Below are 23837 nucleotides of genomic sequence, written 5' to 3'. Positions count from 1 at the left end.
TAGATGCTTATTATAGTGTTAGCAAATGGTATGTGTGAGTTTGTTTGCTGAGGTGTGCAACTTTAGCCTGTGAGAGTGTCCTATGACTGGGTTTGGATCACATGCTTTGCGAGAGTGTGTGTGTGAGGGTTTGTGTGTATGACAGTCATCTGATGCTTGAACTGAATTCAGTTGGTCATCAGCTAGACAAGAGAAGAACACACTCACACTCTGTACACATGCTTCCTAGAAACATCAGGCTCCCTCCCTCTCCTCTCTTTCTCTATGTATCTCCATCTGAATCTCACCATCATTCTGTGTGTCTGTCTCGTATGTCTCATAATGGTCAGTTGACTTGAGGAAGTAACATCAAGACAGAGTGAGATCTCATTTGTAAGAAAACTGCATCAGTGCACGCATGAATATACATGTGCACACACACATACTCTCTCTTGTGTACCGAGAGGAATATATTTGAAGATGAAGATTAAGAGTCGCAAGAAATCCACAACAGGGTGGTTGTTCAATCCAGAGGATGCGTCAAGCAACAGGTACAATAAGTGTGTTTGCTTTTTAGTTTTTCTTTGCTTATGAGTGCAATCTGCTTAATCTGTTTTTGCTCTGTACTTTTGAGTCATTTTTTTATGTTTTTGTAAAGCATTGAGCTCATTATTAGCAATTTGATGCTTAGTCCTTATTGCAAGTGCAATCTTTAAGCAGTAATGTTGACATGAGAAACATGAAGCATGCCAGTAAATGTTTATTGTATATATTGACATATAAGCTATGTAAATTTGCCTTGAAACTGCATCATGTGAGACTTTGGAGTATTGCTTGGAGGCCCAGATAGAATCTGTGGGCTTTTTTGCATTTTTGTACTGATTTTCGGGGAAAATCTGCAGAATTATATGGAATATATTTAAATATGGTAAAATTTGTGAAATGGAGTTTGGAGTACTATGCATAATTGGTAGGTAAACCATAATATTTAATAAGCGCACATTCAAGGGCAGGTGATGTGTAGAATTTGTGAATGACAGGTATTCAAATTGTTCAGAAATATGCAATCCGCATTATTTCAGTCAGCCCCTTGAGATCTGAAGTGCTTCTAGTTGTCAATCACTGAAGTCTCTGTGTGTTTGTACTACAGCGATCATGTGACAGAGCTGATCATGTGACCTGAAGTATCAGGAAAATCCCACAGGGGATGGCTGAGATCGGAATGGCATACTATTCTTTCTGCCATTCCGAAACTCTGCCGATGTGTCTAAAAGGCTCTGTTGAACGTATATTAGGAGACTGTTTTAAGGAGTATTTCTCCCTGTGTGTGTGTGTGTGTGTATACTGTATATGTGTTGTAGCAGTGTCTTTTGCTTTTTTTAAAAGTGGATAAGTATTGGATGGATGTGAAATGTGTGTGTATGTATGTGTAGTGGCAGTACCACCCCAAGGAAGTGTTTTTTTCTCTCTCTCTCTCTCTCTTTCCCTCCTTCCCCCTTACTCGCTCCTATATACTGGCTCACAAATGCACACTACCACACACACTCACTCATAGTCACAGTAGGAGAGGATAAAGAGAGCCTGTGCCCTCTGTGTGTGTATTTGTGTAAGTGTGAGAGAGTGTGTGTGAAGGATAAAGGGGGCCTGTGCAAAGCAGTGTATTGTTCAGCAGCTGGGTTAGAAAGGAAGACTGAATTGACCAACATATCGTCTGACGCACACACTCACACTCAAACTCTCACATTAACATTAAGCAGTTCATATATAAAGTCTGTACATTCACTGTAATGCAAACATACACAAAGTCATTGACAACTCACAGACAGTCACTGATATAACACTGCATCGACGGCTACACAACCAGAAAGAAGGGGCGCTGCTAACACGATTTGTGTGTGTGTGTGGTAGTGTGTGACTCTCACACTCAGCTCGGACAAGCAGGAGATGGAGACGGTGTGTGTATGTTTTCCGTCGTGGGACCGTGGTGATCTTCTGATGTTTTTCCAATGTTTAATAGCAGAAAAATGCAACTGTTTGAATGGCCCACTCTCCATTTCGGGCTTCTTGTGGTTGCGATTTGTATTCAAATTTTTTATATATACAGTATATATACCTTTTTTGGGATGTATATGTAGTGCCTGGAGGCTGGGAAGTGAGTTACAACTAATCTTACACCAGGATGGAAAGCAGGTAGGGTGTGTGAAGCAAATTTATTTTTGCTTGTAGCCATACATGGTGCAGTTAAATGCTTATCATACATTGCAGACGCTGTACAGTACATCATGTGTTTTCATTGATGTTGGTACAAATTTGAGATGTTCAAAGCTTTTGGGTTCCTCTCAATTCGTTTTTCAGATTTATGCAAGGGCAGATTGGTGCAAAGGCAAAATGCAGTAACTACGCATTCGGTCAAAACTGACCAGAATCGCTCTCTTTGACTATGATCTGTCCTGTGACTGATGGGTTCATGTACACATCTATTCAGTGCATTGCCATGTGTATGTTCAACACATTTGGCTGGAGAATCAAAAAACTCTTGAAAATTTTTTCTCAGTTTCAGAGTTCTTTTACCTTTTTAGGGCAGTATTTATTTTATTTTATTTCTGTTTTTGGATGCTTTGACCACAGTGTATATTCTCTGTCTCACTCTCCTTCTTGTTTAGTTGGGCATCTGCTGAGTTTGATCTTGCTCAGATCCGGTTGATAGTGTATCAAGACTGTGAGAGAAGAGGGCGCCAGGTTCTCTTTGACTCCAAAGCAATACATAAACTGGATGCATCTGAGCCGGTAAGTTGCTTGTGTGTGTGTGTGTGTGTGTGTAGGGAGGTGTCTATGAGCACTGTTTTGGGAGGAGTCACATGCTCTGTAATCCAGCTTGCTTGGATCTCATGACAGGTGTGACTGTTCAGCTAACTGGGTCAAAGCGTTTAACACCCATGAGTGGATGTGGATGTGTGTGTGCATGTTTGTGTGTGTTGGATTGATATGTCCAAATACTGACTTTTTTTTGTTTTGTTTTTTGTATCATGTACTGTATATGTTTGTGAGTGATTTTTTTGCACTAGGTGTCCAGGCTAGAAATTGGGGGGGGGGGCTCGTGGCAAAAATGCCACTAAAAATGACTGAAATGCTCCTATATTTTAAAATTATGAAATGAGGAACTCGTAATGAATTCCTCTGTTTATATTTGTTACATTTGATATACTTAATATTCTATTCTAGGCCTAATTATGCATTTGACCTCTTGTTAATGTTATTTGGTTAAATTGAAGTAATGTGGATGTAAAAAATGATACACAATATTTTTATATAATTAGAAAAAAATGCCCTCATAAAGATAAAAAAAAAAAAAAATGCCCCTGAGAATAAAATGCAGGGGAAAATTTGGCCCCTTAATGGTAAAGTTAATTTCTTACACCGTTCTGTGTACACTTTTCACTTCAAGGAGATCTTCGAGTTATTTTGAGAAATCAGATTTCCTAGATCGATTGAAATAAGAGTTAAATGGAACATGAAAACGTACTGCAGTGTTTCCACTAGGATGTTTTTATAGCAGCGGTGCTGTTGTGCGTGCTTCCATGAGCCCGTAACACCAGACCCGTATTTATGCGTGTCAGTGGAGGAATAGCTTAAAGTGACATTAGAATCATTACAGATGGGTTATTAATTTTCGCCTTGTCACTTGAAAGTCACTGCATTTTTTTTTTTTTTTTTCAATCAATGAAAGTGAATGGTGACGGAAACTAACATTACCTTTTGTGTTCCATGGATGAAAGAAAGTCATAAAGGTTTGTAAGTGATGACAGAATTACTATCACTTTAAGAGTATAAGTCAAAACTCACCGGATACATTTAATGTTAAATTACATTTAATGTTGAAAAATGCATTGAAAATGTTAACAGATGAAATTCTGAGAGAGGACCTTGCTTATATGTATATTAAAGATAGATAATAATATATTTTCATTTTATGCATATTATATAATATTATAATATGTATATTACTATATTTTTATTAGGAAGGGCATCTGGCGTAAAACCTGTGCCAAGTCAAATATGCGGATCACGGATGGTCCGCTGTGGCGACCCTAAAGGGAGCAGCCGAAAGAAGAAGATATTACTATATTATTATTATTATTATTATTATTATATATATTTTTACATACTTGATCAAATTGACTGATTCACATGGCAAAGAAAATACCTGTATAGGTTAGATGGCACACTAGAGAGATGGAGATGCTGTTTCTGCCTTTCTTGTCAAAGGGTTTCTAGGCTAATATGGCTTATTAGGGAGCACTACGAAATGAAAGGCGGCAAAACTCGCTCCGACGTCGCACGCTTGCAGCATTGACAGCTTTGCTTTGTTGATTATTAACAGGAGCAATAGTTTTATCCCATTTCAGTCTGCATTGTTGTGAACCTGTCACATAATGCAGACAGTGAAAACTACTGTAAACTATTTTGGACCTGACAGCAAACCCGCTGCCCGCGAGTAAGCATAGCAAAGTGATATTTCTTATTTCACATGTTACAAGGGCTTATAATTAATATTTTCAGAGAGAGGTCATGAAACTATGAAGTAAGATTGATTTCGGCACAAAAATTTACATTGATGTATGACATGACACTTGTAATTATTTGCTGCAAAACTGGAACATTCTTTTGTTCTTTAAATAACATGAGGAATACATTTTTCCTTGATCTTTTCACATGTAAGAGTTCATTGTACAATGAAAACATACTGTAAGTTTCAGAACTCAAAACCTCCTCCTCACAGCAAAAAGAGCATTTGTTGAAACCAAGCTGCCAAAACGACTCGTTCTCTACTTCCTTACATTGTGATGTCACACTGTGGTAGATATTTGCATCTGACCGCCTCCACAACAACACATCAACACCTACTTTACCTAATCACTTCCACAGCCCGTCCAGTAGTAGTGAGCATTAAGATGGCAAGAAGAGAGAGCAGGTCAGTCAAGAGCAGAGAGCCAATCAGAACAGTGGGCGTTTACTGTCAAGTCTTAAAGGAGAAGCAGCACCAAAACAGAGGGTCAGAATGAGGGTGGAAAATGATCATGTTTGACAGATATATACCCTACTAATATCATAAGTGAACCACAAGGAACATATTTAAATAATATAAAAAGTCATGTCATGGCCCCTTTAACATTAGATTTTTCAGTGTATTCATAATAAGGGCATGGGTTTTCAAACTCACCATGATTTACAACAGTTCTAAGATTTAACATTAAATTCTACTGTTTCTTTTACAGAGTCGAGACTTTTCTTTGTAAATTAAACATGTATTTTTTATGTAGACCTATCAATACCCATCCATCCGTCCATCTTGACAGTTTTTGAAGCCTTAGGCTCTGTCTGAACAGAGTGTGATTTATTGTCAGTAAGTTGTCACATGATTGGTCTGTTTATTCAGGTCTTCAGCTTTTGTCACAAAGAGAGAGAGGCAGAAAGTGAGTGTGTTTGTGTGTGTATTGCTATTGAATTGAATAATGTGCTGGCTGACACTTCCATATAATTTTTTATGTTTGTTTTAGCAGCAAATGCACACAAACAAATCAGATTTTGTTCAGATAAGGTTTTGACATGCAACAATTATTAAATTACAAAAGTTACAAAACTGACTTTCTCCTTTTTCAATTTCCATTGCAACATCGTTTAAAAGCATTTTCCCTATTAAAAGTACCCTTGCAAAAAGTATTTTAGAGAGTCCCCTGTTTTGTTGTGAAAATCCCCTTGATAAACCACAACCTTTTGGGTTTGCAATGGCTTGCAATGAGGATTTTTAACCTTCAGTTTAAAAGTGGAACTTCCTCCTCCAGACTTGAGGGATCTTTAATTTCATCTTGATCTTTAAAAACTGATTTAGTGGACAGATATCAATATGATACCCTGTCAAAACTGATATGATATCTTAATCAGATTTGCTCCTGCATGTGTGCAGTTGCTTTGAAAATTGTATTTGGGATAAATTTCTTGCAGTGATTCATGAGCTTTTTGATGCCATGGTGTGTTAAGGTTAGATTTCTGGTGAACTGTTAAAGCTGGTTGGATAAATGTTAACACATTTCCAATAAACACTAAACCAGATACTCCAGACTCAGTTCTACAAGACATTGTCAGTTTTGACTTGGAAGACTGAGATGTGATTTGATGTGATGTGATTGATTGTTTTTGTTATCATGTTACAGACTGCTGACGAGACCAAAAGTCCACAAACCCGGAGTGGTTCTTGCCAGATCGGCAGCCAAGCAAATGAAAAAGACAAGCCCCCTACATATCAGGTTTGTGTTGTTCCATCAGTCATGGAAAACCTGAAAAAAATCTGGAAATGAATAATGTTTTAAAAGTCACGGAACAGCCATGGAAATTTCTATACTAAATACTTTTTTCTAGCTACAAAATATTTCATCAGCTAGATATTGCTCTTATGTAGATTGCTACCTGTTCGCAAGCCATAGTGTTGTTCTGTTAAATCGGTATCATGAAATAAGAACATGCACTGTGTAGTTATGGCTGTATGAATTATTTACATTTGACCTGTGTGTATATATGTTCAGTACACCAGACCGGCTTCAGATGTGAACATGCTTGGGGAGATGATGTTTGGCTCCGTTTGTATGAGCTATAAAGGTTCAACTCTGAAGATTCATCACATTCGGTGAGTCCTTGTAAGAGGGTAAATCTTCTTTGATGCAAACTTGATATATTTGCTTGCTAATGATAATACTGTTCTTGTGTTCTTGGCAGGTCTCCACCGCAGCTAATGGTCAGTAAGGTTTTCTCAACACGATTTGGCAGCAGCACCTCTGGAAGTACAAATACGTAAGTCTCTTGCTAGCTGAGATCTACTGCTACAGTTGCACAAAGTATTTGCAAGCTTAAGCCAGACTTAGAAATACATCGTGTCATTTCATGCCAAGTGAAGTTAGGTCTACAGTAATAAAATGACTAGCACACTGAAAACCCTAATAAGTTGACTGTATTCAATTGATTAACCCTTGTGCGTCAATAAAAAAAAAAGTTACTCAGAGGTCCTTAGAGGACAAAAATGTCAAAAAACTGCCATAATAATATTATATATTAATATTATTTTCCACTTTCAATGAGTACATTTTTTTAACCAACATCAGTCCTGATCATAACTACCAAATATTCATTCATTTTCAGGATTTTAACCCTTTAAATGCCAGTTTGTTTATATAATGCCACTGTTGTTTTTTATGAAGGAAAAAAAAACACAAAAAATGAATTATTTTCCATATACTAAATGCTAAGGGAATTGTTTTTTTTTGTTTTTGTTTTTTGGGGATTATCACAGTCTGGGATATGTCAATGATTAGCATCAACATTGATTTTGATGCATTATTATTTTTTGTGCAGTGTCAGATTTTAAAAAACCTACTCCGGGCCTTAGAGGAAAAAAAATGTCTGCATCACAAAACTGCCATAAAAATAATATGTATTATTTAATAATAATATTAATAAGTCATTACTTACACTGACTTAGATTTTTTTACCAACATCAGTCCTGATCATAACTACCAAATATTCATTTTCAGGATTTTAACCCTTTAAATGCCAGTTTGTTTACATAATGCCACTGTTGTTTTTTACACACACACAAATTTCTTAATACACATATACAAAACATACTCTGACATCCATACCAACACACCCACACAATTTTAGCTGCATCATTTATTCAATTGGCCTGCAGTGCTCTACAATACAGCAAACAGAAAACAGGAAAAAAGCATGTATTTGCTCCATAGGCTAAACATGAGAAAAATGGCACCATCTAGTGGAAAATATTAAAAATTACAATTTTGAAGCCAGGGCTCTGGATTGAAAGCATAATATCAAAGAATTCATGATTTTATGCTTTAATGGCACTGGGATCAAATATTGCCGTTTTAATGGGTTTCAATGGGGACATTTTTGTCCTGAAGGTCCTGAGTGTAACTATTTTGTGTACATGGTGTATTATAGGTGTATTATAGGAACTGAGGTTGAAATATCAAAATTCCCCCAAAAATACACGCCTTTGGTGAAATTTATGCCGTTGATATTAACACAGCCAAAATGATCAGGAAAAACAAAAATGAAGACAAAAATGTCCCTAAGGTCACACAGTAGTTAAGTAAACTTGTTCCCTCAATTGAATTGAGCAATGGTGTCTCCAAAACTTGTGTAATTAAGTTAACTAACATGGTGTTCATATAGACTGAACTTAACTATTTAAGTTAAGGTAACTAGATGCAAGTAGACCTAACTCAGTTTTGCAATTTAAATATTGTGGCTTGTCTACTAATATTTTTAGTTTAGTTGACTTGAATTTAGATCATACAATAACACAGCTCAAATAAATATGATTCTAACCGATTCTAGGTGAATCATTAAACATAATTCATATATGCACAAGGTGAACTAAAATAGAGTTAACAGGGTCCAACTTGACCAAAGGGGACACAGATCAGCCTAATGGCGATGTCAACTATTTGCAACAAAACTATATAAATAATTCTACAAAAGAGCTAAAACCTCTATGAATTCGCAATAACTATTTAAATGCCCCCACATGTTGCCTTTGACAAAGCATAATGAAATAATTCGAGCGCAAGGGATTATGGGTATTCCACATATTCTCAATTTTGTACGTAATCATTTGAGTTATTAACACTTAAATTCTTAAGTCTGTACATTTTTTAAGATAAACAAGTTCAATGAACTGATATTTGGATTGTTTAATTTACCCCATAACTTGACATTTCAAGTAATATTTAAATAAGACAACTTGATTTTTCCAGTAAAGAGAACATTAGGGGTTTCAGTGCATTCTTTTTTTGAAGATGACACATGCTTTGATATTTTGTGATCTGATGTTTTATTTTTAAGTGTGGCTTGAGGGCCACTGCACATAAGTCTCCTTAGTTTTGATCTGATTTTAATTAATACTTGATTTTGAGGAATTCGGGTATTCTTTGTACCGCTGATTGTCTTGATTATTTATTTGTATTTATATATTTATTTTTTTTTTTTTAGACTACAAGACAGTTTTGAGTCAATGAGCCAAACTTTTCCTAGTCACACCGGCAGCCTAGGTAAGATGGTGCAAACAGTTCCTCTCTAGTTCCTCTCTTTCTTTGTCTGTTTATTTTCTATAGTCTCTCTCTGATTACCGACACACACACACACACACACACACTCTTTCTCAACATGGCCATGTACTACTGCTCTTGCAGGAGTTCGGCGTGTGCCTAGCGCTCCTCTACTCTGCCTGGTTCGGAGCGCATCTTTCTTTGCAGGTTTGTCTGGAATGCTGAAGCAGTGTGAGCATGTGTTGATTTCACATGCACTCACCTTTTCACATGCACTCAAAAATAAAATCTCTTTATCATCATGTACTTCACTCTCATGTTGTTCTAAACCCACATGACTTACTTTCTTCCATAGAACACAAAAGGAGAAAGTTGGTAGAATTGTGAAATGGAGCTTTTTAAGCTTCAAAAAGGATGCAAAAGCGCCATAAATGTATCATAATTGTGGTTCATATAATTAGGGTGCTACATTCCAAGTCTCCTGTAGCCATACAATGGTATTATTGTGTGAGGAACAGACCTGAATTGAAGTCCTTATTTACTGAATATCTTCCTCAAACAAAGCGATAGTATGACTTAAGAATACTTGGAATATAGTGCACAAGTTGTATAGACCACTTTTGTATACTTTTATGTTTTTACAGCCTTTTTAAAGCTTGAAAGCCTCAGTCACCATTCCATGTAAGTGAATAAAAAAAAATAAAAAAAACGAATTTACAATTTTCTCCTTTTGTGTTCCATGGAAGAAAATAAGACGTACGGCCATGAGGGTGAGTGAATAATGACAGAATTTTAATTTTTGGGTGAACTTTATGGGTGAACTTTAATGCTCACTTTCTAGTGTGCTTAGCCCTTAAATGATGTCATTTTAGGCCTTTTATTTAATGCACTTTCACTGTCTCTGTGGCTCACCAGCATTGTTACAGATGAGATGGCTTGGTTTCATGGTTGCGGGGTTAACTCTACACTTTTAGATGGGTCATTTTGCAGGTGTTGTGTGTAACCTGCATGCTGTATTGAAACATGCTCCGAAAACCAATGCTTCCCCTAAATCACTCACCACACGAAGCAATGTGGACACACTTCTCGTCCTTCAGACTTGAGTTGAATGTGAGAGTATAATGACTCTCAGAATTCATTACACTATAATGAGTAAATGAATGTTGTTGTTTTTTTTTTTTAGCACACAGTAATCCAGTGGACATGCCAAGCAGAGGACACAGTGAGGACGGAGATAGTGGTATTGCCCGCTCAGGTATCTGAAGGGTAGAGCTCGCTGGTTATATAGTAATAGGCAGATATTTGTGCATGTTGTGATTTAAAGACATTGGTCAATTAACAGAAGTTGTCATTTAACCTAGTTTTCCAAAAATCTGCAAATACATTTATATTTATGCATTTGGCAGATGCTTTTTATCCAAAGCGACTTACAGTGCCCTTATTACAGGGACAATCCCGCTGGAGCAACCTGGAGTTAAGTGCCTTGCTCAAGGACACAATGGTGGTGGCTGTGGGAATTGAACCAACAACCTTCCAATTACCAGTTCAGTGCTTTAGTCCACTCCATGTGGCCACAAATAGCCATGACCATTGAATATTTTTAAATTAGAGAGAAAAAGAAGTGATGACATTTAAGCAATCATGTGTATTTTTGGTGTAACTTTTTGCTATAATTAAAATTGAACCCGGAATATTCCTTTAAAACAAGATTTTCATTACAAATTATTTTATTAGCGTAACATTTGAGCTGGCATGGGCTACACAAATTTGTGAAAACCCTGATGATCCATGTTATCCCAGCATGATTTGAGAATGTTCTAAAGAGCATCTTGTGTGCTTTAATGGAAGCAAGGAATTTGGACCTTCTGTATAAAGGAACATAAATACATAAATTGGATCTTATGTACAATCCCAGATTTTCAGTGTGGTTATAGGCTTTTGGAACTCATTGTATTTCTGCATAGTATCGACCATTGGCCACTCTGCTGATGATCCAATATTGGCATTGGTCTTTAAAAATCCATATCAGTCGGCCACTAATTATTTGCTTTTGCAGGGTTCCCACGGTCGTGGAAAACCTGGAAATATCAGGGAATTTTAAAATTGTGATTTCCAGGCCTGGAAAAGTCGGGTGCGCACCCGGGAACTGCACCTGAGTCCGCTAGAAAAGGTGGTCTGGGGTACGGTTCATGTGAACTCCAGTACGGTTCGCTGCTGATATAAATGCAATCGTACCAAATCGCGGAAGGGAACCACTTGTGATGACGTGTAATTTGTGTCTTTGCAGGCTGCCGATCGCAATTATTGTGGTATAATGCATTTCTCATACCTGCTTGTGTCCAAATAAATCCCCTTCAGAGAGCAGCTCATATTCTTAACATCTCTTGCAACGCATCCGCGGACTCGCGGCTGACAAACGCTAATATTCATAACATCATTGCACATTCAATGCATCCGTGGGCAGGGTTGGGAGGGTTACTTTTGAAATGTATTCCACTACAGATTATAGAATACATGCTGTAAAATGTCATTTGTAATGTATTCTGTTAGATTACTCAAGGTCAGTAACGTATTCTAAATACTTTGGATTACTTCTTCAGCACGGTAGATTTTTTCACTTGTTTTGATTATAAAAACTCTGCCAGTGCAGTAAGACAAAATACACGTTAAAAATACATTCTCTGAAAAACCGAAATATCTTAAGCAGTGTTGTTTCTAAAACAAGATCAATCAAACTGATCTTGTTTTAAGGATTTTTAGATATGTTTACAGGAAAACAATACAAAAATTATTATCAAGAATACAATTTTTGCCCTAATATCAAAGGTCTTACTAGAAAAAAAGAAATTATGATCCAACGTGAATTTACTTGATAAAAAATATGATCGTGCCTGGTAACGTGCATGTAAAATGGCTAGAAATAGAAACAGAAACAGCGTAAAGCTGACAATTTACACAAGGTTTATTTCTATTTCTTCTGCTCCAAACTTACTTCAAACTTACTTCTCTGTCTGCTCGTATGAATGTAACGCATCATAAGAAAGTGTTTCACCGCTGTTCAAATGCACTTTGTATCACATCATTTATATGGATAAATGTTTTCCATCTGAAAAGACTAAATATTAAATGAAACAAATGACAATAAAATGCAAAGTAATCTCTTCAGTAATCAAAATACTTTTTGAATGTAACTGTATTCTAATACAATGATTTCAATTGTAACTGAAGTGGAATACTGTTACTTATATTTTGTATTTTAAATACGTAATCCCGTTACATGTATTCTGTTACTCCCAAACCCTGTCCGCAGGAGACAAACAGAAGTGTTGTTTTGTTCATGTAAAGTTTTGAAGGTAAATCCAAAGAGATGTGTGACGCTCCTGTTCTACCCGCTCCGTACGGGATTCGAACCGGCGTCTCTGGCCTGGGAGGCGGGTGAGCTAACAAGGAGGCTAAAGGCTACAGCCTGTAGCGTCAGTCACTTGTGCACCTCTTGAAGTCAAGAGAGTGAGGTTAATACACATTGGGGGGGGGTGGGCCTGCGTATCTCAGCAAGTAAAGACGCTGTCTACCACCCCTGGGATCGCGAGTTCGAATCCCAGGGCATGCTGAGTGACTCCAGCCAGGTCTCCTAAGCAACCAAATTGGCCCAGTTGCTAGGGTGGGTAGAGTCACATGGGGTAACCACCTCGTGGTCGCCATAATGTGTGGTGAAACACGTGATGAGTTGTGCGTGGATGCCGCGGAGAATAGCGTGAAGCCTCCACATGCGCTACGTCTCTGTGGTAATGCGCTCAACAAGCCATCTGATAAAATGCGTGGATTGACAGGCTCAGACACGGAGGTAACTACGCCACCACGAGCACTCAGAGCGCATTGGGAATTGGGCATTCCAAATTGGGGAGAAAAAAAATAAATAATAAAATAATTACAAAATCAAATAACACAGCTGATGTCTTCTTGAGTTGTTACCTAGCTACATTGGTAAAAGCTGCTGCTTGTACTCACATTAAAGATGCAATCGGACCACGGTTTGGACCCAAATTATGTGAACAGAGAGCAGCGGGGGCAGGGGGAGGAAACAAACTCGGGTGCGGTCCAAGCAATTGAACCAAGTGTGAAAGCACCCTTAGAGACAATGATGTGCCGCTAATCCCCGTCCATTTTAGGATTGGACATGGAAATTAGCATTCAAGTCATGGAAATTCATTGGTTGAAAAGAGTGGGAACCCTGTTTATGCATTAAGTGGATCAGATTTGTTGGACACATTTTCTGTTAAATGTTGTGTGTGACCTTTCACTTTTTTTAATATGCAGCTTCTTTAAGCAGCCTATTGGCCACGCCCATACCATCTCCTGGCTCCTCCTTCAGCAGCGGCTGTGCCAGCAGTTACCAACGGCGATGGCTCCGTAGCCAGGCTACCAGTCTCCAACATGGCCCCATGCCTCGCTGGTGAGTGCGTGTGTGTGTGAATGTGAGCTTTCCACGTGTAAGACATCAGAAGAGATATGTAACACCTCAGACATGCATTTATACATGTTTGTGCATCAGGAGCACTGAAGAAATGTTCAGCCTGTCTGATGAGAGCTGCAGTTCCAACCCTGCCATGATCCGGAGAAAGAAGATTGCCATCAGCATCATCATCAGCCTGCCGGAAAAAGAAGAGGAAAACCACAATTTTCAGGAGTTCTTCTTCTCTCACTTCCCTCTGTTTGAGTCTCACATGAACACACTCAAGACTGCCATCGAGAGGGTAAGTGGAAAACTGCAGTTTAGTGATTTGTTGCACTAAATCACAACTCATGGATGGGGCACAGTCTGTTCATTGATCGTCTGATGCATATTGCACACAAAAATGGCAATCACTGGCTGAAATCATTCCAGTTCAAATCTGATTGGCTGTCTTTACACAACTTCCTGGAGTAAGGGCATACACTTTTTTTTATTTTTTTATCAGTCTGCCTGGACAGGAAGTAGTGTTTACAAGGTACCGGGTTAATATAACAAGCGCTTTTGAAAAAGTTATAATATTTGTAGGCACTCAGTAGCTAGTAATCTAGATTTCCATGTGCATCATTTTAGTTTCTGCTTTGTTTTCTGTGTTATGTTTGCATGGAATGAAATACTATAGTCTATACACAATTTCCACAAGTTTCAATAAGCTACCATATCATGCTTAAGATTTGTATTGCGCTGAAATATTGAGATGCATCAAGAATCATTTTGGAATTTGATCGAGACTTGAAAAACCAAATAGCAAGGTGCCTAAACATTCCCACCCCCAATATTTTTTTTTTTTTTTTGACATACTTATTCCTCAGTTTGTGTTTTTATTTTATATTTATTTTTAGGCAATGATTGTGTGCAGAAGGATAGCAGAGTCCAGCCAGCGAGTGCAGGTGTATCTGTGTCGAGTAATGGAAGCATTGGGAGAATTCAGGTCAGTCGGTGAGAGGGATGTGGTGGTAATTTCCATCCTGCTCTTCATTGATTCTTTACACTTCATGCACACACTTGTCTAAACATGATCTGCCTTTCTGTGCTCGTTTGAGTCATGTTAGAATCTGATTCCCTTGGTTTGTAGGATGACAGTCTGGAACCTGTACATGGCTCCACGCATCAGTGAGCCAGTCTGGCTTACCATGATCTCCCAGAGTGCTGAGCGAAATCTGCTGTGTCAGCGCTTCCTAAAGGAAATGAGTTTGCTGATGGAACAAGGAGCCAAGAGCCAGTCAGTGTTCTTGAACCTCTCATCTAAACGTATTGCTTATTATCTTTAGCCCAATTCTTTTACTAGTAATTTGTAATCAAAAGGATTATTGGAAAATCAATCTTTAAAGGGACAGTTCACCCAAAAAGAAAATTCTCATCATTTACGCACCCTCATGCCATGTGAATGACTTTCTTTCTTCTGCAGAACACAAATGAAGATTTTTAGAATATCTCAGCTCTGTAGGTCCATACAATGCAAGTGAATGGTGACCAGAACGTTTAAGCTCCAAAAAGCACATAAAGGCAGCATAAAAGTAATCCGTACGACTCCAGTGGTTAAATCCATGTCTTCCGAAGCGATATGATAGGTGTGGGTGAGAACCAGATCAGTACATAAGTCCTTTTTTACTATATATCTCCACATTTGACCATCCCTTACCAGTAGGTGGCGATATGCATGAAGAATGCAAATCGGCAAAAAACAAAAGAAGAATGTGAATGTGGAAATTTATTGAACTGTTTCTCACCCACACCTATTATATTGCTTCAGAAGATATGGATTAAACCACTGGAGTCATATGGATTACTTTTATGCTGCCTTTATGTGCTTTTTGGGGCTTCAAAATTCTCACCATTCAATTTATATTGCATTGTATGGACCTACAGCACTGAGAAATTCTTCTAAAAAAATCTTCATTTGTGTTCTGCAGAAGAAAGAAAGTCATACACTTCTGGGATATCATGAGGGTGAGTAAATGGTGAGAATTTTTGGGGGTGAACTGTTCCTTTAATTTAGACAACAAATTTCATAATTGAACTGAACTTTTAATACACCACAGTCAAACGTGTGGAAACATTTAACTGAACTGATGTTTCTATTGATCTTAAAAACCTTCTTGTACTACAGGTTTTGCTAAAAATTAGTTTGAATTTTTCTGTTCTTTGAGAAATCTAAAATATGAGAACAGAGTTTTGATTTCTTGTCTTACAATTGTATTTTATAGTCTTGATGATTTTCCTGTTTTTTATAAAATATGTAAAAACTAATAATAATAAAGCATGAGAAGGTGTGTCCAAACTTTTGTAGTGCACTTGTGATGATGATGTAGTGTGTTATTTACTGATTACATTAATTTTCCTCAATTTTCTGCAGGTTTCTCTCAGCTCTCCTTACTGCTGTTCTTACACATCACTTAGCCTGGGTTCCCACGGTGATGCCCAACAACCTCCCACCAATTAAACCTGCCTGCCAGAAACCTGCCTCCCAGACAGTTGATCTGTTGGCAAAGTCTCATCCATACAACCCACTATGGGCTCAATTAGGTATGAACACACATAATACATACACACTCATGAAAATAATCATATAACCCCCAAGCAGCAAATTGGGTCTATGACTGGGCTAACATCTCTTGATTAACATAATTGAGTACATTCTAAGTACTACTGTTTTTCACAGCCCTGCACCTTTTCTAAGACATTTGTTTGTGTGATGGACTGTAGATGATCCCAAATGACCTCTTAAGAGTTAAAGGACTCTTACGAACCATTTTGTTGAAATAAATCAGTCAAAAAGACTCATGAGTTATCAGTTTGTGTATATTGAGCTTCAGTGAGTCTCAGTGAATTACAGTCATATTTACAGTGTAACTATGTGTAATATAAGTAATGCACTTACAAGTAATTAAAGGGATAGTTCCCCCCAAAATTAAAATTCTCTCATCATTTCTCACCCTCATGCCATCCCAGATGCGTATAACTTTCTTTCTTCTGTAGAACACAAACAGATTTTTAGTAGAATAGCTCAGCTCTTTAGGTCCATACAATACAAGTGAATGGTGATCAGACCTTTGTAGCTCCAAAAATCACATAAAGGAAACATAGAAGTAATTCATGAGACTCCAGTGTTTAAATCCATATCTTCAGAAGTGATATACAGTAATTGGTGTGAGTGAGAAACAGATCAAACTTTAAGTCCTTTTTTACTCTAAATCTCCACTTTCACATGTGGTGCCTGTTTATTTTAATTTTTACATCTGAAAGTGAAAGTTAAAGTGGAGATTTAGAGTTTAAAAAACATTAAATATTGCTCTGTTTCTCACCCACACCTATTATATCACTTCTGAAGATATGGATTAAAACACTGGAGTCAAATGGATTACTTTTGTTTCCTTTGTGATTTTTGGAGCTACGAAGGTCTGATCACAATTCACTTGCATTGTATGGACCTACAGAGCTGAGATATTTTTCAAAAAATCTTCATTTGTGTTCTGCAGATGAAAGAAAGTCATACACATCTGAGATGGCATGAGGGTGAGTAAATGATGAGAGAATTTTCATTTTTGCGTGAACTATCCCTTTAACTTAATTGAAATGCAGTAAATAATCCAATTACAAGAATTTAAAATGTAATGTGTTACACTACTTTTTGACTAAAAAGTTATTAGGTCAGATTACCTAAATTACTTTGTACTCAGATTAGACCCAACACTGTCATGAGAACATAATGTTTCCTTTTGTGAAAAAATATAAACAGCTTATTTGAATTGCTTGTCCTGCATTTATTTGCATTTGCGACTATTGACCAGGTTCATTATTGTGTGTTTAGGTGATCTGTATGGTGCTTTGGGCTCTCCAGTGAGAGTGTGTCGGACAGTGGTAGTGGGGCGAAGGAGGGAGCTGGTCCAGCGAGTCCTGTATGTTCTCTCCTACTTCATTCGCTGCTCAGACCTGCAGGAGCATACACAACCCCAAGGACAGATGGACAATCCAGCCAATCCCTGCTCCTCTCAAACCACTGATCTCGCCCCTGCGATTAAAAGGACCAATGAAAAAACAGACTCATCGAAGCCCATCCCCTGTGCTACGAGAACCAATACACTGAGCACTGGCTTGGATAATTTACATTCAGGCATCCATTTAGAACAAAATGATGAGAGAACACTCTTAACTGATACAGAATCAACAAATCCCTCCACCTGTCCGGAATCGACCACTGTCGGGCCTGAATGTACAGAGATTGGCCAGGAATGTTTTGGAGAAGACAGTGATTCTGTTGGGAGCGGATTAGAACACATTTTGGCCAGTCAGATTCCTCTTCCCCAGAGGGTCCAGTTTCACATTGGCAGTCCCAGAGAGGCAGAGAATTATGAACAAGCAGGGGGTCTAACTGGGATGGGGTGTGGGCGGGCATTAGACAGGAAGTTACATCAAAGGCTTTTGACTGACATACAGAGGAACGAGAGTTCAGACAGTGCTCTAGGTGATAGTGATGAGGATGAAACATCACCGCAACAGCTCTATGTGGTTACAGAACAAAAGGAGTATGAGTTACCATTGCCAAGGTAAGTGCAACAGTCTCTATTTAATATGTACACAACATCACAGGGGTTTTTCATACTGGGGTCCGGGGACCCCCTGGACAACAAGGGGACACTAGGGGGTCTGTAGAAAATTTGATAGAGTGAAAAAACTAAATGTAGTTTTTGCGATAAAGATAATTTAAGAAAGACCTGTCGTAAACCATGAGATTAATCATGATTATTTAATTCTGTTGACAGGCTAGCACTAGTTTGTAACAATAAGAAATATAAAATCCAAGAAACCAAACCAAATCTGCACACAAGAACTGAATATGAATTTTTATATATATATATACAATTTTAAGAAAGGGGTCTCATACAAGGGGATCATCATATTTGTTGGTCCTTGGCATCAAAAAGTTTGAAAACCCCTGTTCTAGCACACACTCCTTTAAAAAGAAAGTTCACCCAAAAATGAAAATCCCGGATGTGTATTACTTTCTTCTGCAGAACACAAATGAAGGTTTTTAGAAGAATATCTCAGCTCTGTAGGTCCTTACAATGCAAGTGAATGGTGGCCAGAACTTTGAAGCACCAAAAAGCACATAAAGGCAGCATAAAAGTAATCCATATGTCTGCAGTGGTTAATTGCACATCTTCAGATGCGATATCATAGGTTTGGGTGAGAAACAGTTCAATATTGAATCATTTTTTTACTACAAATCTCCACTTTCACTTTCACATTCTTTTTTTATTTTTGCCGATTCACATTCTTCATTTATTTCACCACCTACTGGGCAGGGAGGAGAATTTATAGTAAAAAGGACTTAAATAATGATCTGTTTCTCACCCACACCAATCATATCGCTTCAGAAGACATGGATTTAACCACTGGAGTATTATGGATTACTTTTATGTTTCCTTTATGTGCTTTTTGGATCTTCAAAGTTCTGGCCACATTTCACTTGCATTGAATGGACCAACAGGGCTGAAATATTCTTCTAAAATCTTCATTTGTGTAGAGCTGATGAAAGAAAGTCATACATATCTAGGATGGCATGAGGGTGAGTAAATGATGATTTCATTTTTGGGTGAACTATTCCTTTAAAACAATAATGCCTTTTAATAACCTTGAGTGTCTTGTACAGTTGTCAGGTGGAGAGTCGAGCCAGTGTTAATCATTTTGGACACTCTTTGCTGGGGGGTTACTGTCCTCAGTATATGCCTGACTTTGTGTTACATGGCATCAGTTCCGATCTCAGGCTCAAACAGTGCCTTATGGCTGACCTGGAACACACTGTTCTCGTAAGTACAAAAACATTCACATTATTACTGCATACAGTAATTGACTGGTCACTGATTCTTAAGACAAAACAGGCTACAAAACTAAAGTTTATGTATCAAATAATTATTTTGGATTCGTCTGGTAGACATGTTCAGAGGTATTCTATGATAGCTGCCAACAGGACCTACTTAGAAATAAGTAAATTATCTAAAAATCTCAAACAGTTTCGTAACAGTTTGTTGACATATCATGGTTAAGACAATGTGAGCACAATCACATGAAATTATAAAAAGCTATAAAACTTACAATAGTCTGTGTGTTTATGCATGTTTGTACAGCATCCGGCGATGGATGAGCCAATCACCGAGGCTCTGTGCATTGTGGCGGACACAGACCGACTGAGCGTGCAGGTGGTGACGAGTCAAAAACGCACATGTGAGGGCGGACGGTTAGGCAGAGACGTGATGGTGTCCAACCTCATACACACACTCATCACATCAGTTTTGCAGCTCTATGCACTCAACGTCGCAGCAGACTTTGTATGTCTCATTAACACACACATACAAAAGTATTTACCGTGCATTATAAACAGTATTCAGACAGTTTACTTAGATTCTGATTTGCTTGTGTATGTGCGTGCATGCAATTGTCATTTCAGTGTGTGATGCACCTGGAGGACCGGTTACAGGAGGTGTACTTTAAGAGTCGATCCTTAGCAGAATATCTGAGAGGACAAACCAGGGTCCATGTTAAAGAACTGGGGATGGCACTGGGGTAAGATCACACTATACACACTAGTTGTCGACCAGGGGCCGATTCTTTATACGTTGATTAGGGAGTATTTGACCCGATCCTGGATTGTTACATTCTTCGGAGAACATCTCGGAGTTGTTATCATGGCAATAGGTCTGTAAGCTTAAACCTGCTTGGGAGCAGGCTTATTTAACGTAAAAAGGATTACATCGTACCTTTATTAGCAGATGCAATACTGGAAGTCTCTCCCAGCCTCTGCATTATTCTTACAAGAGCACCCTTTTGATACATTTAGTATAATTGTAATTTTATGAATAATTTAAATTATATAAAATAATATTGTAGATAATAATAGGTACAGCCTATTTTTCTCAGATGGACCGCTGTAGTCGTGAGGGAGTAATCTACTTCATATTTTTTTCATGCATAAACTTTAGGGTTTTCTGTCTGCGTTAAGCTTGGTTCTTGGCGCCATCTACAGCTCAACAGATGCAAAGAACTTAAGGGGATAGTTCAACCAAAAAATCATTCACTCACCCTCATGCCATCCCAGATGTGTATTACTTTCTTTCTACTGCAGAACACAAATAATAATTTCATTAGCTCTGTTGGTCCATACAATGCAAGTGAATGGGTGCCAACATTTTAACACTCCAAAAAGCACATTCAGGCTGCATAAAAGTTATCCATACGACTCCAGTGTTTTAATCCATATCTTCAGAAGAGATATGATAGGTGTGGGTGAAAAACAGATCAATATTTAAGTCGTTTACTTGATAGAAATTCTTCTCCCTGGCCAGTAGGGGGCGATATGCATGAAGAATGTGAATCACCAAAAACACAAGAAGAAGAATGTGAAAGTAAAAGTGGAGATTGACTGACCAGGAAGGAGAATTTATAGTAAAAAAGGACTTAAATATGGATCTGTTTCTCACCCACACCTATCATATCACTTCTGAAGTCATGGATTTAACAACTTCAGTATGGATTCGTATGGATTACTTTTATGCTGACTTGTGTGATTTTTGGAGCTTCAAAATGTTGCCACCCATTCACTTGCATTTTATGGACCAAAAGAGCAGAGAAATTCTTCTAAAAATCTTCATTCTAGTTCAGCTGATAAAAGAAAGCCATACACATCTGGGATTGCATAGGGTATGAGTAAATGATGAGAGAACTTTCATTTTTAGGTGAACTATTCCTTTAATGAAAGAGCAAGGTCTGCATTTGTGCCATTAGGAAGGTGTTTATGATAGCCCCCCTACATAATAAAAAATTGTTTGTAAAGTTCATGAAGGTAAGTACATTTAAATAATAGAAAATGCAAATGCAAATCAAAAGTGCAATTGAAAATTGAAAATAATGTTACACATTTCATTTATTCACAACTCTTCAGCCTTTTCTCTTTATTTTTGCCACCTTGGCCGTGTTTCCTTTTTTTAAGATCACTTTCTGTTTGGCCGGGGTTAACATTAACGTTACGGCTCTCAATAAATTCACTAATTCAGAAATATCTTGTTGTATAAATGAACTACTTTACAGGCCTATATATTTTTATGTACAGTATACATTTACAATGTTATATGCATACAACTAACAAATCACTTAAATAGGTGTATATCAAAAAATAAATACACATCATGATTTATATTATATACATGTTTTTACTAAAGTTTATGACGTCATTACATCTGTCTGTTGTGTTGCCAACCAATCACTGCAATGCTGATCATGGTTTCGAATATCGATACATGTGCCCTTGTTAGTAAACACAGGAATGCAAAACTATCTCTGACAACTCAATCCAGATATATGAATCAAATTTGCTCATGCATTTGAAGAACAGAATTAGCTAGAGAGGAATTATCACGATTAGAAGATCTGGAATACGTCATATCACCTCAGATATGTTAAACAAAGTACAAACAACGTATGTGTTTTTCAGTGGTCGATGCAGAGACAATATTTAGAGAGCAGGGTAGCCGATGACCGATATAATGCTGATGTATACATAATAAAGTTTAATGATAGCAATTGAGATGCATAGACATTGCTGAAATCGAATGAGTATTTTAACATAAATAAAAGGTAATACAAATCTCATTATTTTTAATCAAAGTCAAATATATGCATTTGTGTGTGTTCTGTTTTTTTCTTCAGGATTGAGTCCAGTGACATTCCATTGCTTGCAGCAGTGGCCAGCACACACTCACCCTATGTGGCCCAGATTCTTCTTTGAATGGACCAAGCAAGATTTATTTCATCTGAAGGACCAATCGGAATATGTGGCTGTTCTGCATGGACCAGCAAAGATCTGATCACTATCAGATTAACACACCAATCATGATGCACTGTGGTCGACAACCAATCAGAGCCCACACCCAGCCTTTAATATACCAATCAAAAATTCCTCTTGTTCGTCCAGCTGACAGTGTTTTGTGTTTTAAGTATGTGTGCCGTCTAAGTAACAGATAAATGTAAATATGGCCACCCTATAGACTGGATCATACACCACATTGGGACACTTGTTAATGTTTTCCTTATGTCTTTTCGAAGATTTTATCTCATAACTTTAAGTCTTATAGGAAAGGGAAGGCTGGAGACTGAAAACGACTTTTGATAGAGAACGTCACTAAAAGCTTTATGAAGTTTGATTTATATATGATATTCTCAAGGAAGTCATCTTTTGTATTAGCATCAGTTATCAAATTCTTGAGTGATTCTGTGTTGGACGTTTTGTGTGTTTTTTCTCTGCAAGTGTGCTTCAATCTGAGAAAGATGGAGAATGTTTACATAATGGGAGTATAGGTAGACTGTGGGTGATACTAAACATTGTTACTGTTAATTACTTGTCAAAGGACAGTCTACAGATTGTGGATTACAACATTAATCTGGTGCTACTATAATGTTAATTATGTCAAAGGCTTACTACAGTATACACTTTAAACTCTGCCCTTGCAAATGCCTGTTATTTTTTTCAGTGGTGCATTGGGCTGAAAGGCGCACATGCCACGGAAATGGAACCACAAGCTTGTGATACAAGAAAGTGAACTATACTTCTGTTTTGTATTGTTTATGGTTCCAGTTAAAAGACCTAGAGAAAGATTATTTTTGTATATTTTTTTACAGAATTCTCTACCTCAAATAAATGAAAGTGGTCTGAGCTGAATTTATAGGCTTGATCGGTCGGTATCACACTTTAGGGATGCAGTGTGTCTATCTCAATGAGTAAACACTTAAATGCACTCAAAATTCAGCTGCATTTGAACATCTACGTAGAGCATGACTGAATTTCCATACTGAATGCAAATGTAAACATTTTTTATTTCATTTCATTTTTTTATTTTACCATTTTCAGTAGTCTCTTTTGAGGCTGTACAGAAATGTATTGTTTCTATTTGGTCTGTTCTGCGCAAAACGTTGACACTTTACAGGTTGAAAGCGGTTTGGTATGTTATCTATGACAAAGGGATGTTGCTTTTTGTACTTTTTGTACTTTTAAATCTTTTACATCCTTAGCAACATGAGAAGTTCAAGTTTTAACTAATAAAACGTTATAAAAAAAAATGTATTAGCGACTTGTGCTGCGATCTCATTATTGCCGCTGCCGTTTGCCAGAGCAATCTCGTGGTGGTGGTGGTGGTGGTGGTGGTGGTGGTGGTGGTGGTGGGTGGGTGTGTGTG

The 23837-nt window shown here is 37.6% G+C and overlaps 1 protein-coding gene across 3 annotated transcripts in view; it reads left to right on the top strand.

The window, feature by feature from the left end:
* Positions 1-23715, top strand: part of LOC127444691 (folliculin-interacting protein 2-like) — a 30682-nt gene extending 6967 nt beyond the window's left edge. The window contains exons 1-18 of one of the 3 annotated variants that reach the window (XM_051704224.1): positions 111-530; positions 2643-2766; positions 6192-6284; positions 6561-6661; positions 6751-6825; positions 9046-9104; positions 9246-9308; positions 10285-10356; positions 13419-13554; positions 13654-13855; positions 14454-14542; positions 14687-14833; positions 15968-16137; positions 17423-18158; positions 19265-19421; positions 19740-19940; positions 20060-20175; positions 22315-23715. In XM_051704224.1, coding sequence (XP_051560184.1) covers positions 460-530; positions 2643-2766; positions 6192-6284; positions 6561-6661; positions 6751-6825; positions 9046-9104; positions 9246-9308; positions 10285-10356; positions 13419-13554; positions 13654-13855; positions 14454-14542; positions 14687-14833; positions 15968-16137; positions 17423-18158; positions 19265-19421; positions 19740-19940; positions 20060-20175; positions 22315-22393 — 2691 coding nt within the window. In that variant the 5' untranslated portion in view covers positions 111-459 and the 3' untranslated portion in view covers positions 22394-23715. Of the gene's footprint in view, positions 1-110; positions 531-2642; positions 2767-6191; positions 6285-6560; positions 6662-6750; positions 6826-9045; positions 9105-9245; positions 9309-10284; positions 10357-13418; positions 13555-13653; positions 13856-14453; positions 14543-14686; positions 14834-15967; positions 16138-17422; positions 18159-19264; positions 19422-19739; positions 19941-20059; positions 20176-22314 lie in introns of those variants that run through there. The other 2 variants (XM_051704223.1, XM_051704225.1) reach the window with 2 other exon arrangements.
* The last annotated feature ends 122 nt before the right edge of the window (positions 23716-23837 follow it).

The sequence above is a fragment of the Myxocyprinus asiaticus genome, chromosome 8 (assembly GCF_019703515.2).
Source record: "Myxocyprinus asiaticus isolate MX2 ecotype Aquarium Trade chromosome 8, UBuf_Myxa_2, whole genome shotgun sequence".
NCBI lineage: Eukaryota > Metazoa > Chordata > Actinopteri > Cypriniformes > Catostomidae > Myxocyprinus > Myxocyprinus asiaticus.
The sequence above is the reverse complement of the archived record's forward strand: the minus strand, read 5'-3'. Positions and strand labels throughout refer to the sequence as shown.